At 47.4% G+C, this 15,926-nt stretch overlaps 1 protein-coding gene across 4 annotated transcripts in view; it reads left to right on the top strand.

The window, feature by feature from the left end:
- ANKRD6 (ankyrin repeat domain 6) overlaps positions 1–15,926 on the top strand; it is a 222,702-nt gene that overhangs the window by 158,144 nt on the left and 48,632 nt on the right. For 2 of the 4 annotated variants that reach the window (XM_082669179.1, XM_082669178.1), the window contains 8 exons: positions 744–842; positions 2,231–2,329; positions 4,718–4,816; positions 6,052–6,129; positions 10,582–10,686; positions 12,015–12,149; positions 12,458–12,643; positions 13,105–13,257. In XM_082669179.1, coding sequence (XP_082525305.1) covers positions 744–842; positions 2,231–2,329; positions 4,718–4,816; positions 6,052–6,129; positions 10,582–10,686; positions 12,015–12,149; positions 12,458–12,643; positions 13,105–13,257 — 954 coding nt within the window. The remainder of the gene's footprint in view (positions 1–743; positions 843–2,230; positions 2,330–4,717; positions 4,817–6,051; positions 6,130–10,581; positions 10,687–12,014; positions 12,150–12,457; positions 12,644–13,104; positions 13,258–15,926) is intronic. The other 2 variants (XM_082669181.1, XM_082669180.1) reach the window with 1 other exon arrangement.

Consider the following 15,926-nt stretch of genomic DNA (forward strand, 5'->3'; position numbering starts at 1 on the left):
CATAGTTTCAAAGAGTTCTCTTGTCAAAAATTCTTTCTGCAACGTTACTGTGGACATGATTCTGACCTTTGGTTGCCATTTTGACCTTGAAGGTAGAGTCCAAAAGCAAGAGGGTCTCCATCTGTGTGGGAAGTGACAGATGCAGTTGTACTATGGCCTGTTGGGTGGAGGCCTTGTCCGTAGTTCAAATTTTGATGTTTCAAGAAAAACCCAAGATTTAAAAAGGCTTGCAAATTCTGTTAACCTTTAGCCTGCAGTGTCGGATGTGGCCTGTTTGCCTTCCTGACCCTGTTGGTAGGGTAGCCAACCAACAGCCACCCTAACACGGCTCTCCTCTGTGTTCCTCTTGTCGCTAAGAGGAACAACCTCGTGCACGTGCACAGCACTCTGCCATTAAGAAGATGCTCCCCTAGGCTCTCCGAATCAATCCTCACAGCCTCAGCATGTAGGAGTCACGCTCCATTTTACAGGTAAGGAATTCAATTAAGAGCCTTGCCCAGTAGCTTGCAACGAGTTAAGTGGCAGAGCCAGGATCTTGGAACCAAGGTTTCTATGAGTGATGTGACTCTTCTGCCCGTTTGGATTCCCAATTAAATGTTCTTGCCACTGAAGCCCTGGGACCACCGATCGGGAAGCAGAGAACGTGAGCCTTGACTCTTCTGTGAGTAAGCCTCGGGCCCCGGCAAGGGCCCGCGGAGGAGGGGTTGCTAACGTGTGCTTCCTTCTGTCTGCTTCCCTCCCAGGCGGGGAACACGGCTCTGCACCTGGCCTGCCAGAATAGCCACGCCCAGAGCACACGCGTCCTCCTGCTGGGCGGCTCCCGCGCCGACCTCAAAAATAACGTGGGTGGACAAAACCGACCTCCCCCGCTCTGTCTCATGTCGCCTCGGAAAGTAACCCTGCAAGCATGCTAGAGTTCACATGTAGACAGTAAAAAGGGTTCGGGGGCTGCCGAGAAAGTATTCATTTTTTGCTAATTCCTAAGGAGTCCTTTAGGGGGATGGGAAGAGGACTCAACACTCGGAAACACTGCTTTTCTCCCATCCTTGCTCCCTTGCCTCTCAGCCTTGCAGTCTGTTTTATTGCGCACAGCAGGTGTCTCGCATATGAGTTTAGGAACGAAGCTAATTGTTTTCAGGAAGCCTCTGCCCGCAGAGGCTTCCTGAAAACTCTTAGCAAATACTGGTTGGTGCTATACCCGGGAGGCCTTCTGATGCTCCATGCCCGGCGTCTACAAATCCATTACTGAGGCATCCTTGGGACGAGCTGATGGGCCAGTAGTTCTTAGAGGTGCCTGACCTACAAGGTGCCGTGGGTATCCCTCCTCCCTCCACAGAGCTGCATTTCCTTCATGAAGCCCGTGTCTCAGCCATGTGACAAGAGAATCTGAGGCTTCTCTCAAAAATGGCTTTAGCCGGGGCCCCTCTGATTGGGGGCAGGCTCATCTAAAGTGGTTCTGAGAATGCTCTGAACTTCAGCTTTGAGCTTGGTTTCTTCTTAATCCGGGGGGAGAAGGTTGTGCTGACGGCCAGCATCTCTAGACAGAACTAGAGCTTGACTGGAAACGCCAGGGGAGCACTGCAGAAGGTCACCACATTGTCTCCAGTTCTGTTTTCTCTCTGGGAGCAGGACTAAGGAAAGTCCTGATCCCGAGTTTTTCTGAATGCCCTGTTTTATGCTCAACGATTGCTTCCTCATCAGCTCCCTAGACTACATTGCTCCCCATGGGATACTGGGGTCCAACTAAAATGGGATGCACTTGAATTTTTTAGAGTACATGCTCTTAAAGTCCAACGGCTCACCCTGCTCTCCTGGCCCTCTCAGCCATGATGGATCTGTGATGGGAAAGTCTCATTTCCAAAGCAGTGCTGTTGGTCTTAATCAGGTTACTCCAGAGCCTTCGGGTCTTAGGAGAGGCTGGGGTCAGCTGAGTCTTAGTAAATGCCAGCTAAGCAGAGCCTCCCTTAGCTCTTGCGAAGGTCTCATGGGGAGCAGGCATCCAGTGTACGAAACCTGAAACAGTCTGCATGGTGGGGAAAAAGCAGGGCTGCGGACAGAAAAGGGCTGTGAGTTGTGGAGTGAGCGTCTGTGATAAAGGAGATGCTTACAATTCAGGCTGTTACCTTCTAAAGAATATATGCTAGCCTGCCAGCTTTTAAAGGATATTTTCTTTTTATCTTCTGTTTTGTAACTGCTCAGACTGTGCTTAGAGTTTGATTTCTGTCCGCAGGCAGGCGACACCTGTTTGCACGTTGCTGCGCGCTATAATCACCTGTCCATCATTAAGCTCCTCCTCAGTGCTTTCTGTTCTGTCCATGAAAAGAACCAGGTCAGTGCATGTGTCCTCCCCATGGTTAACCTGCAGGTGTGTTGGCACAGACGGGAGCAGAGGCTGCTGGGGGGTGGTGTCCTTTCCTAGCCTGGGACTTGGCCAGTGCTGGCCTTTGCAGGACCCATGGAGTTCCTGTGGCCCTGGTTTATCTGGCCTCCTGGAGAAAGCATGCCCTTAGCATTCCAGTTCATATCACCACATTTGCATAGTGAACATTTTCTGGAGATCCTGCTGTGGGTTTTGTTTTTAGTGTGATTTTTAAAAAGGAAACCCACAAGAAAGAGTGGCTTAGTAAATAAGGAAGGGGCGTTAGGTGTCTCATGACTCCTGAGTTCTCTTACCTGAACTGCCACCTTTATGTGAGCTGGGGGAGTCTCTCTTTTCTGTAAAGTTCGGCACCTGATCAGTATCTATGCCATATACTGGGGTTTTGAAATCTGTGATTATTAGTGTTCTGTGGAAATGTGATTTTTGTAGTTACGTGGATTTTTAAAAAGTTGTCTTGTTATTTATTGATACCTATACCTAAGTAATGCATTGTTTGACTTTTTTGAGTTTGGGTACGTAAATCTGAAATTAAAAAAAAAAAGATTGTGATTCAGATTAAAAATACCCTATAATGGTGGTTACTGACCCTGGCCGCATATTAGAATCAACAGGATTTAAAAATACCATTCCTGAGTCCCACCCCAATATAAATGATCAGAACATCTTGGGGTGAGGTCCAGGCAATGGTATTTTTTTGTTGTTGTTGGTTTGTTGCGGTATGCGGGCCTCTCACCATTGTGGCCTCTCCCGTTGTGGAGCACAGGCTCCAGACAAGCAGGCTCAGCGGCCATGGCTCACGGGCCCAGCCGCTCCGCGGCATGTGGGATCTTCCCGGACCGGGGCACGAACCCGTGTCCCCTGCATCGGCAGGCGGACTCAACCACTGCGCCACCAGGGAAGCCCAGGCAATGGTATTTTTAAAAAGCTGCTGGCCTGAGTGTGCAGACAGGATTGAGAACCACTGACCTAATAAAATAGCTAAATTCTGTCATTCTCCAGCGTCGCCATGGACTCTAGGTTCATCAGGTTACCCCAAACAGCCCTCGCCAACCAGTGCTGCTTCTCAACCTGGGTGGTATATTACAGTCACCTGCCAGCTTTGGGAAATCATCAGACCCAAGCCACACTCCAGGCCAATTAAATCAGTGTCTGTGTGGGACCCAGGCATCAGTAGTTTTTAAGGCTTCCCAGCTGATTCCAATGAGCAGGCGAGACTGGAAACCACTGCTCCAGGGCTTCCCTCAAAACACACAACTAGGTGACTCAGGAATGAAATGAACGCTTTCTGCGGCTACTTACCAGAGAAGGAGGGCCTTGGGATGGCGGGATTTTCATGCTTTACTTGTTCACCTGCCAGGAACGAATGAATGATTTCACTTCTATATTGGTCTGACTTATTTATGTCATTCTGTTTGGGAATTAAAAACAGTTTGCATGTGGAACTGGCCCACCAAGCTGCATTTGACATAGCCTTCTTTCACAGTTGATTGAAATATTTTTTTGTTAAAAACAACAGAAAACTTACAGGCTATTTGGTAAGAGTTTGAAAACATCTGGTGTTAAGCGAATACTGATTCTCAGTGACTCCACCCAAACAAAACACCCTGGCCTGCAGGATGATTCCAGGTGGCCCTTGCACATCCCTGAGGATGGCTGCAGGGCTGGGATATTACTCCAGGGCCTGTGCAAGTAGCCATCTTTGAAGCTTCTGCTCATTCTAATTCAGAAACCAAGGGGTTCTCTGCCCACTCCCTGCCTGGGCAGAGGGACAGGGTCCAGAGCTCCTGGCTACCTGCCTGTGATCCTGCCTTTCAGGTCAGGTCCCACCATTCCCAGCAACCCAGGCCCAGCATGACTTTGCCCCCTGCATTTAATCCTGTCCTGTGATTTCTGGCATCTCCACTCAGAAAGGAATGTGGTATTCATGCATAAGTTCATTCAGTTGCAGAGTCTCTTTCAAAAGAGCCACATTTAAACAACAAGGTCCTACTGTATAGCACAGGGAACTATATTCAATATCCTGTGATAAACCATAATGGAAAGGAACATGAAAGAATATATATATTTATAAAATGGAATCACTTTGCCATACGGTAGAAATTATCACAGCATTGTACATCAGCTATCCTTCAATAAAATAAATTTTAAAAATAAAAAATGAAGTATGAGTTAAAAATAATAAAAGAACCACATAACACTTTAGCCAAGGTCAGTCAGTCTAAGACAGATTTTAGTTTGACTTTGAAAAGCCACCGCCAGGCCATGGAATTAAAACGCCAGAGGCCTGTGGGCCACGATCCGATGGGGCTTAGCCGGCTTTCTTCTGATTAATTTCAGGCTGGAGACACAGCACTTCATATTGCTGCTGCCCTAAATCACAAGAAGGTGGTTAAAATCCTACTGGAAGCCGGAGCAGATGGGACCATCGTCAATAACGTAAGTGGAGTTGCAACAGTGGTTTCTAAAGGTGCTCCCACCCCTTTCTGGATCAGGGCCTGTGGTTGCTGCCCCACCCCCTGCGGACTCCAGAGCACAGCCTCACCCAGGCTCGCTCGGGAAGACCGTGCGGCGGCACTGACCCCACGATCCTGGGGCCCCCGGGGGTGGACTTGAGGGAACCCTTGCTCTCAGCAGCCCCACGAGTTACAAACCCTGAGGGCTCATCTTCAGACAACTCAGCGAGCATGTCCTGGCATGAAAAAGGGTCAGGGGTGTGTAAGTAAACTGGCAAGTGGATGTTACCGAAAGTGAGTTCCAGGCCTTTTAAACAGATGTAGTCCTCAGAAAAATGGCCACCAGGCTAATCTTCCTCAAAACTCTGCTTTCTCTCTAAAATCACCTTCTCTCACGCCCTCTCTCTCAATGTCTCCCTCCTCTCCTCCCCTCCCCCTCTCATCCTATAGCAGGCACCAGCTCAGGCACCCTCTCTTCCTCGAGGTTGGCCTGTAATCTCTGTGCTCCTGAAATTGCACAGACTCGTGGGGCACTGGGGGTGGAACAGTTGTCTGGGGAGTTGGGGGTGTCGAGGCTGGTAGTCCCCCCTCCCAGCTCTAGTACCTGGATTGGTGGTACCTCTCCCATGATGCCATGAGCACCTTTCCCTTCCTTAGAATCCCACTGTTTTCAACTCCTGGTCTGGGCTTTAATCTCTCTAGAGTCTCTGTTATGGCCATTGCTTCCTAAATGTTTTTCACAGTCCAGTTCCTGAGACTCTGTGGCTGGGCCCTGATCCGCCCTTCCAGGTGTTTTCTCCATTGTACTCCCGGAAGATGTATCGCTTGGCTGGGTTTTTATGATGCTTTGTGTTTTCTCAAGTGACAGGTTCCACCTTGACCCCATCTGTTCTGTTTTGTCTACCTCCCTCAATCCCTTTTCCAGGAAGCCTTCCTGGGTGAGCAGTGCCCCTGACCATTGTCTCTCAGAACACCTGCTGCTCACCTGGTCAGCACTTACCCCCTGTGCCTGTGTCCTCAGGTGTGACTGGGCTTCCCGTTGGATGGATGAGACTCAAGAGCAGGACCATGTCACATGCACGGTTGTGTTTTGCTGAGCACATGTGTAGGTGCTGGTGTGACCGGGTTGCTAGTTCCTGGGAGAGCTGTCCCCGCTGGGCTGTGCATGCGTGGGGCTGCTGTTCCGTACTCACTGGTCCTCCCTTTGCCTTTCCTTAGGCAGGCCGGACTCCACTGGAGACTGCCCGCTACCACAATAATCCGGAAGTTGCTCTCCTCCTCACTAAAGCGCCCCAGGTAGGATTTTTTGCGTTTTCCATTGTATTGATTATGCGGGGTCAGCAGGGTCGTTGGGATTCTCCGGTTGCCATCTACTGAAGCCAATTCATACCAACTTAAGAAGGGGACAGATGGGCTTACTGTCCAGGCAGCAGGAAGTGTAGGAATCCACATGAGCCTCCAGGATACCTAGAACCAGAGATCTCAGGCCCAGCAGGCTGTTCTCACACATGGGCATCATTTCCTCTCTGTGGCTGGATCATTGTCACAACCAGTTTCCTGAATCATAATTTCCCAGCCAGGGAAAAGTTCCAGTTTATAAATGTCATAGGAGGGGGCTTCCCTGGTGGCGCAGTGGTTGAGAGTCCGCCTGCCGATGCAGGGGACACGGGTTCGTGCCCCGGTCCGGGAGGATCCCACGTGCCGCGGAGCGGCTGGGCCCGTGAGCCATGGCCGCTGGGCCTGCGTGTCCGGAGCCTGTGCTCCGCAACGGGAGAGGCCACAACAGTGAGAGGCCCGCATACCGCAAAAAAAAAAAAAAAAAAAAAAGTCATAGGAGGGACTTCCCTGGTGGTCCAGTGGTTTAAAACTCAGTGCTTCCAATGCAGGGGGCGCGGGTTCAATCCCTGGTCAGGGAACTAAGATCCCACATGGAGTGCGGCACGGCCAAAAAATAAATAAAAACGGTAAAACATCGTAGGAGAAGATCACGATTGGCGAGCTTGGGGCAAATGCCCGGAACAGGTGGGGCAGAGGTGCTTTAGGAAGATGGTGGCATCCGTTTGACCACATGGTTAGAAGAGAAGTATTTCCCAGACAGAGGTGGGATGAGGCATCGGTCTGGGCAGACAAAGCCGTAAATGTCCACTAGAGGCAGTTGAGTACCGTATAGTTTTCTCATTTTTTATTAAATAATGGTATATTGGCCATCATTCAATTTAAGAAGATGACTGATATCTTAGTTGAGGTTGAAACGATCTAAGTCACAAAGAAATTTAATAGTGATGATTTATAAGCTGTTTATAATTTTAGTACCCTGAAATAACTGTTTATAGTACCTTCCACAGACACATAATTTTTATATAGTTGTGTCCACAATGTGTATACTCTTTAGTATTATGCCCTTTATCCTAAGTGTAATAGGAAACTGTTCTGTAGTCTTTACAGTTATTTATCACAGTGGAAGCATAATATTCTTTCTTTGGTTGCTGTTCAGTATCTTGTTAAACCATTTCCTTAATGTTAGACATTTAGGTTATTTCCCAGTTAGAGCTAGTCTCTTACCTTACAGCAAACACTGATTGGTTTTCCACCTTATTCTGGCTAATGCTGCAGGAAGACAAAGTCTTAGGGAGCCAGAGGGGAGTCCGGACCCCAGCCTGCTGCACCATGGCCCAATCCCAGCCAGCCTGGGGTTCTGCACGGCCTTGATTCCATTTAAGTTTTAAAAACATGCCTGATATAACTAGCAGTTTCTGGAAATGGTTAAGATTTTTGTCTCTTGCAAAATCAATCACTCTCTTGCCTGTGGAGAAGGTCCTTCTCAGTGGGCTCTGAAAATCCAGAGCTCCTGACAGGTGCGAGTCGGGTGCTCCTTTGGAAGAAGGCTCCACCTCTGCCTAGCTGTTTGCAAACAAATCCTCAGCAGAATCACCTTTGGGAATCCTGATTAAAAAAAAAAAAAGCTAGTCTCTTGCAGATCAAAAGGGACACGGTCGGGGGGCTTCCCTGGTGGCGCAGTGGTTGAGAGTCTGCCTGGCGATGCAGGGGACACGGGTTCGTGCCCCGGTCCGGGAAGATCCCACATGCTGCGGAGCGGCTGGGCCCGTGAGCCATGGCCACTGAGCCTGCGCGTCCAGAGCCTGTGCTCCGTAACGGGAGAGGCCACAACAGTGAGAGGCCCGTGTACCGCAAAAAAAAAAAAAAAAAAAAAGAGGACAGGGTGCTATATAAGTGTCAGAATCCGTTAGTTACCTGGCATTTCAGTGCCTGGCAGTTTGATGGACAGCTAGCTCCGTGCTCAGCCACGTGAAGGATCATCAAGTCTTGTGGGATGGAGGGTCCCCCGGCACACGAGGATTGATGTGCCTTTAACCTGCCTGTCATTTATCTTCCAGAGCCCAGGAATCTCGATTCCCAGGGATAAAGCTGTCTTGTGGACTATTTTCCTGTGTGGTTCTCCTTTAGCATTTCCATTAAAAAAAAAATGACTTAAGCTAGTTTTTCCACACCCATATTGAATAGCAAATAAATAGGATATTTTAAAAGTTTTTGTTTTTTTTACATAATTGTACATACTAACCCTTATTTTCAGTGCAAAGAAAAAGCTTTGGAATATGCATAAAATTGCATGCATACTGTCCTGTTGATCTGCGGTTATAGAAATGGTCTCGTCTGAAACGAGAAATCCCCTTGCCTTGGCACCTAGTTGACCATGGATTTCGATGGTTCACAGCAGTACTAAGAGGATACTTCTTTCCGAGGCCTTAAGATCAATATTTCCTGATTTCTGTGAAGTGGGAAAGATTGATGATGGTACATTTGGTGGATGGCCTGAGAAAGGCTGTGAGCCATGCAGAGTCGTTTTCATTGGCTAATAGCATGGAATTTTTCTGATTATTTTGTGTTTGGGTGAAGTGAGTGTTACTTCTTATTTTTGATTGATGTGGTTCACAAATGCTTTGGAAAGTGAATTTCAGGCTGATTCTGGAGCTGTGTCCTGTTCTAAGTGTCTATAAAGCAGATGAGCAACGGGCCTTACTTCCCTTCATCAGACTCGACTTCTTACTGAGGCTAAAATTTAGCTGAGGACATTGGTTCTCAGACCTTTTTGGTCTAAGGACCCTTTTACTTCCTTAAATATTACGGAGGCCCATAAAGAGCTCTGCTTATGGGAGTTTATATCTATCAATAATTACCGTATTTGAAAATAAAATTTAGAAATATTAAAGATATTCATTTAAAAATAAGTCCATTTTGTAGCAACATAAATAGCATCATTTTGTGAAAAAACTTTTTCAAAACAAAAATGAGAAGAGTAGCATTGTTTGACATTGTTTGCTCATGTCCTTACTGTCTTAGAATTCTGACATCTTTTATTGCTGCCTGCAGTCTATTGTAATGTCACTGATGTAGCTTCTGGCAAACACCACAGTACACTCATGAGAGAATGAGCATGAGAAATGCCAATGTTGTTGTAATATTATGAAAATAATCTTAACCTCACGGACTCGGGTCCCTGGACACTTCCAGAACTGCTGGCTTTAGGGGATGAGTATATAATTTAAAAATCCGGTTCAGCTGCAGGCAGGTATTGTCAGGAATTCTCCATTTAGGAGGTACCCACTGCCCGTGGAGGATTTTTTTGTCCTCTGATGTGTCATTTGAATTTAATGAACACAAGAAGGAAGTCTGACATTGAGATGCAAAACACTAGGCTGAACTTCAGAGAGCCCTTATCTAGCTGTATAAGAAGACAGTGGAATATTGTTTTATTGCAGAAAGATAGTGTGGCCTTGAAAGTGCTTTCACCGTCTGGACCCCCTTGGGTTTTTAAGGGGAGTGAACCCTGGAACCAGGAGTTAGGGAGTCTGGAGGAGAAGGCTGTGGACCTGAGCCAGGGGTTGCAGGTTTCCACCAGCGCACAGGTCTGCACTCCGTGATTAACCATCTCTTCCAGCTGAGCACTCTAAGGCCCCCAGGCAGGTGGAGACACCCCCAGGGACCACTGGTCCAAGGCGCGCCGGCCACCTACGTTGTCTCGGTTAATTCCGGCAGCTCCCCATTCTCACGTTGAGAAGACAGAGCACAGAGAGGTCAAATCACTTGCCTGAAGATCCCCAGCTAGCTGCTGCTGGGCCCCTCTGGACCTGTGGGGTCCCACGTGTACTTGCCTGTGTCCATTCCACCTCTCTGCCCTCGAAGGGGCAGACCACAGCCTTCTTTTGGGGGAAGAGACTCCTGCCCCGTGGTTGGTACCATGGCTCACAGGTGCATCTCAGTTAGGCTCGAATTAATGTTATGTTTGAATATGACTTGGATACAGTTTGGCCAAGAGAAAATCTGATGGGCTACATCAGGTCCAGTGTCCCAAGATAGACCGTGCCTGGCACAGGGCTGCTGTGTCGCACCACTCCAGGGGACCCCGTTCACATCCTAGTCTATGTGAGCCATGCTCCCTGGAGCTGAGCTGTGCACGGCCTGCTCACACCTACGTGGACGCCCTGGCCCATCGCTAAGTGCCTGTTAGTGTTGCTGTCCTAGACCGTGAGCTCAAGGTCAGGAATGATGTCCTGCTGTCTCTGGGACCCTAAGCGCCCAGCACAGGATGTAGGAGGCATAGTGGGTGGTCTAGAGGCGCTTGTTTGATGTGAACGCCTGGTTCCCCCGCCCCCCGCCACGGCTCGGCTGGAGGCTCCATTAGGTCCCCGCACACCAGTGGTTTGTAACGATGCCTCTTGCCTCCTTCAGGTCTTGCGCTTCAGTCGTGGGCGAAGCCTGAGGAAAAAGAGAGAGAGGCTCAAGGAAGAGAGGAGAGCTCAGTCTGTGCCGAGAGATGATGTGGCACAAAGCAAGGTGGGGGGGTAGCCCTCCCGCCCACTTCCAGGGTGGGAAACTGTCTCCCTGCCTCCTCCGGGCCCGTCTGGCGGCTGCTGGGCCCTCCTCTGTCTCTCCTTTCCTCGGGGTCCTTCAAATCTTGTCCGTCTTTCCTTCTGGCCTCTTGTCTTCTCTCCACGATTTCAGGCCGTGTACTCCCATGCCGCCCGTCTTTTCCAGCACCCTGTGTGGCTGTATTTGCGAGCCCTGTGCCTCCGTGGCCTTGTCGCTTCCATGTGGACAGCACAGCCTCTCTGGCACCGCACCCTTCATCATGTAGAGCAGAGGTTTTCAAAATGTGGATCCACTTGTCACCTGGCGCCTTGGTAGAAATGCAAATTTGGGGGCCTCACCCCAAACCCACTGGATCAGAAACTCTGGGGTAGGGCCCAGCAATCTGTGTTTGAACAAGCCCTCCAGGTGATTCCAGTGTGGACTACAGTTGGAGGACCAGTGGCGTAGCTTGTTGCCTCTCCTTCCGCTTAGGGAGTGAACAGAGGCTGTGCTAGCCCATACGGCTCCTCTGTGCAAATTAGCAAAAGATGCCTTCTGGGCAGACCAGCCTAGCACAGGGCACGTATGGTGAATAGAGCCTAAGGTGGACTTCAGCTCCCTCAGCCCCACTCATGCCCTCGGCTAGGTGCCTTTGTGCAGTGAACAGCTTGCACAGCTGTGCACAGCAGCCCTGGAGTGAACCATGCCTTTCAACTCTCCCAGGAAGAAGACTAGGATATAGAGACAACTTCTGGCACATAAAATTTTATACCAACTATTTGTTTTTCTCTCTGTTTGAAAATCTTACCAGTTTCCAGGGTTACGGCATCGTAACTCGCATTGGTTCCTGTGTGTGAATTGTACATATTAACTTGTAAAAGTTCTCACAAGGACCAGAAATGTGATTTTTTTTTTCATTTCAGAAGGTTCTCACTCTCCTCTGTGAATTGTGAGGGTCCAAGATCAAAGAATGAGTGGCGTTGTCTTTTTGTTGAAATGTAAAAGACCAAAAAATCTCTAATGCTGAGGTGTTTTGTGTGTACTACGTTCCTAAAGTTGCAGAACATAGAGTTAGACCCAAGGCAACATCTAGTTTGGCACCTAATAAATGAAAAACCAAACATTCAACTCACCAGGAAAAGCACAGGTGTTCAGTTAAATCCACCAAGCAGTGCTTCCTATGTCTGAAATTTGTCATTGGAAAAGATTCCCAGGGATCCTTTAGTGGATGGAGGCTGGGAAATTTTATGCCGTTATTGAAAAAGGCTGGGGGATCAAGTAGAAGAGGTTTCTGGGCTTTTTTTCCTCTGTAGGGAAGTGTCTCAGCAGGAGACACCCATAGCAGTGAACAGGCTGTACCCAGAAAAGAAGAGTCCAGAGAAGATTTCCTGTCTGCCTCCCCGGAGCCCAGAGCAAAGGACAACAGGCAGAAAAAGTCAAGGCCCAAGGTCAGGAGGCACGTGAGAGCTGCCAAGAGGGCTGGGAGGAGGGCTGGCGGAGGGCCCTGGGGTAGCGTCATGCCCAGCAGCTAAAAAGCCACTGCACGTGGCTTGCTTGCTGGTTTGCAGCCAGAGCACAGAACTCAGCCCTGGCCGGCTGTGGACACAAGGTAAGCATGCTGGTACAACTCTTCTGACACGTACCTGGCATAGAACGCTGAGAGACTAGCAAGGCGGGCCGGACGGGAGCCACTGGCTGGGCATCAGGCTCGCAGATGTCACGGCGCTCACGGTGGCTGTCGCCTTCTCTCCCACAGGCGTCAGCGTTTTCTGACCCCACCCCACCAGCAGACCAGCAGCCTGGACAGCAGAAGAGCTCGCACACTCACAGTCACCCTAAAAAGAGGCCCAGGCATCGCTGTTCACCCCCAGGTGCCCCCCACGAGTTCAGAGCGTACCAGCTCTACACGCTGTACCGGGGCAAGGACGGCAAAGTGATGCAGGTACCTGCCGGGCCCTGTCAGGGCAGGACTGTAGGCTGTAAGCGAGGTGTCTGTGTAACCCTGTTGCTGGGGGCTAATGTCCACTTTCGGTGGTGACTACAGAAGGCATGAGCTTTGAAGATAAGCCAGCTGGCCCTCTCCACCTAAACTGTGCAGTACCCTCCTGCCACGTAGGCCTGGAGAGCACAGGGATGTTACAAAGCTCTCTGCACCATCCTTAGGTACTGCATAGATAATCTTGAGGCCGGATAGTAGATAAAAGCAGCTTGAGGACTGGGACCGTATGTTACACTCTCTGAATCTTCTTTAACGTCTACGGAGCCAAGGCTTGGCCTGTCAGTCCAAAGTTACCACAGGGATGAGTCTCCTCCATCACGTGTGGTCCCCTGGTGTACTGACAGACACATATTCTCAGAAGGAACGAACGACTTGGATTGATTCCTTTTTGGCTTCCCTCTTAGGCCCCAATAAATGGCTGTCGATGTGAACCCCTGATCAACAAGCTGGAGAATCAGTTGGAGGCAACTGTGGAGGAGATCAAAGCAGAGCTGGTGTCGGTTCAGGATAAGATGAACACGAAGCTGGGGCACATGGAGAATAAGACCCAGCACCAAGTAAGCGGTTGCCATCCTTCCAATGGCGTGGTGTCCTGGCAGAAAATGAAATCAGACCTCAGCACACCTTTCTGTTCTGCAGACTCTGCCCTGAGCATGTCGGGCAGGCTGTCAGGGAAAGAGACCTATGATTTCTTTTTTTTCCTAATTTTATTTCTTTATACAGCTGGTTCTTATTAGTTACCTATTTTATACATACTAGTGTATACACGTCAATCCCAATCTCCCAATTCATCCCACCACGACCCCACCCTCCTGCCGCTTTCCCCGCTTTGTGTCCATACCTTTTTTCTCTACATCTGTGTCTCTATTTCTGCCCTGCAAACTGGTTCATCTGTACCATTTTTCTACGTTCCACATACATGCGTTAATATACGATATTTGTTTTTCTTTCTGATCTACTTCACTCTGTATGATAGTCTCTAGATCCATCCACGTCGCTACAAATGACCCAATTTCATTCCTTTTTATGGCTGAGTAATATTCCATTGTATATATGCACATCTTCTTTATCCATTCGTCTGTCGATGGTCATCTAGGTTGCATCCATGTCCTAGCTGTTATAAACAGTGCTGCAATGAACATTGGGGTTCATGTGTCTTTTTGCATTATGGTTTTCTCTGGGTATATGTCCAGTAGTGGGATTGCTGGGTCATATGGTAATTCTATTTTCAGTTTTTTAAGGAACCTCCATACTGTTCTCCATAGTGGCTGTACCGATTCACATTCCCAGCAGTAGTGCAAGAGGGTTCCCTTTTCTCCACACCCTCTCCAGAATTTATTGTTTGTAGATTTTTTGATGATGGCCATTCTGACCGGTGTGAGGTGATACCTCATTGTAGTTTGGATTTGCATTTCTCTAATGATTAGTGATGTTGAGCATCCTTTCATGTGTTTGTTGGCCGTCTGTATGTCTTCTTTGGAGAAATGTCTATTTAGGTCTTCTGCCCATTTTTGGATTGGGTTGTTTGTTTTTTTGATATTGAGCTGTATGAGCTGCTTGTATATTTTGGAGATTAATCCATTGTTAGTTGTTTTGTTTGCAAATATTTTCTCCCACTCTGAGGGTTGTCTTTTCATCTTGTTTGTAGTTTCCTTTGCTGTGCAAAAGCTTTTAAGTTTCATTAGGTCCCATTTGTTTATTTTTATTATTTCCATTATTCTAGGAGGTGGATCAAAAAGGATCTTGCAGTGATTTATGTCATACAGTGTTCTGCCTATGTTTTCCTCTAAGAATTTTATAGTATCTGACCTTACATTTAGGTCTTTAATCCATTTTGAGTTTATTTTTGTGTATGGTGTTAGGGAGTGTTCTAATTCCATTCTTTTACATGTAGCTGTCCAGTTTTCCCAGCACCACTTATTGAAGAGACTGTCTTTTTTCCATTGTATATCCTTGCCTCCCTCATCATAGATTAGTTGACCATAGGTGCATGGGTTTATCTTAGGGCTTTCTATCCTGTTCCATTGATCTATATTTCTGTTTTTGTGCCAGTACCACATTGTCTTGATTACTGTATCTTTGTAGTATAGTCTGAAGTCAGGGAGTCTGATTCCTCCAGCTCCGTTTCTTTCCCTCGAGAACGCTTTGGCTCTTCAGGGTGTTTTGTGTCTCCATACAAATTTGAAGTTTTTTTGTTCTAGTTCTGTAAAAAATGCCATTGGTAATTTGATAGGGATTGCATTGAGTCTGTAGATTGCTTTGGGTAATTTAGTCATTTTCATAATATTGATTCTTCCAATCCAAGAACATGGTATATGTCTCCATCTGTTTGTATCATCTTTAATTCCTTTCATCAGTGTCTTGTAGTTTTCTGCATACAGGTCTTTTTTCTCCCTAGATAGGTTTATTCCTAGGTATTCTATTCTTTTTGTTGCAGTGGTAAATGGGAGTGTTTCCTTAATTTCTTTTTCAGATTTTTCATCATTAGTGTATAGAAATGCCAGAGATTTCTGTGCATTAATTTTGTATCCTGCAACTTTACCAAATTCATTGATTAGCTCTAGTAGTTTTCTAGTGGCATCTTTAGGATTCTCTATGTATAGTATCATGTCATCTGCAAACAGTGACAACTTTACTTCTTTTCCAATTTGGATTCCTTTTATTTCTTTTTTTTCTCTGATTGCTGTGGCTAGGACTTCCAAAACTATGTTCAGTAATAGTGGTGAGAGTGGACATCCTTGTCTTGTTCCTGATCTGGGAGGAAATGCTTTCAGTTTTTCACCATTGAGAATGATGTTTGCTGTGGGTTTGTCATATATGGCCTTTGTTATGTTGAGGTAGGTTCCCTCTATGCCCACTTTCTGTAGAGTTTTTATCATAAATGGGTGTTGAATTTTGTCAAAAGCTTTTTCTGCATCTATTGAGATGATCTTATGGTTTTTCTTCTTCAGTTTGTTAATGTGGTGTAATACATTGATTGATTTGCATATATTGGAGAATCCTTGCATCCCTGGGATAAATTCCACTTGATCATGGTGTATGATCCTTTTAATGGGTTGTTGGATTCTGTTTGCTAGTGTTTTGTTGAGGATTGTTGCATCTATATTCATCAGTGATATTGGTCTGTAATTTTTCTTTTGTAGTATTTTTGTCTGGTTTTGGTATCAGGGTGATGGTGGCTTCGTAGAATGAGTTTGAGAGTGTTTCTTCCTCTGCAAATATTTGG

Source organism: Grampus griseus (assembly GCF_964374135.1).
Source record: "Grampus griseus genome assembly, chromosome: 13".
In the NCBI taxonomy this organism is placed as follows: Eukaryota; Metazoa; Chordata; class Mammalia; order Artiodactyla; family Delphinidae; genus Grampus; species Grampus griseus.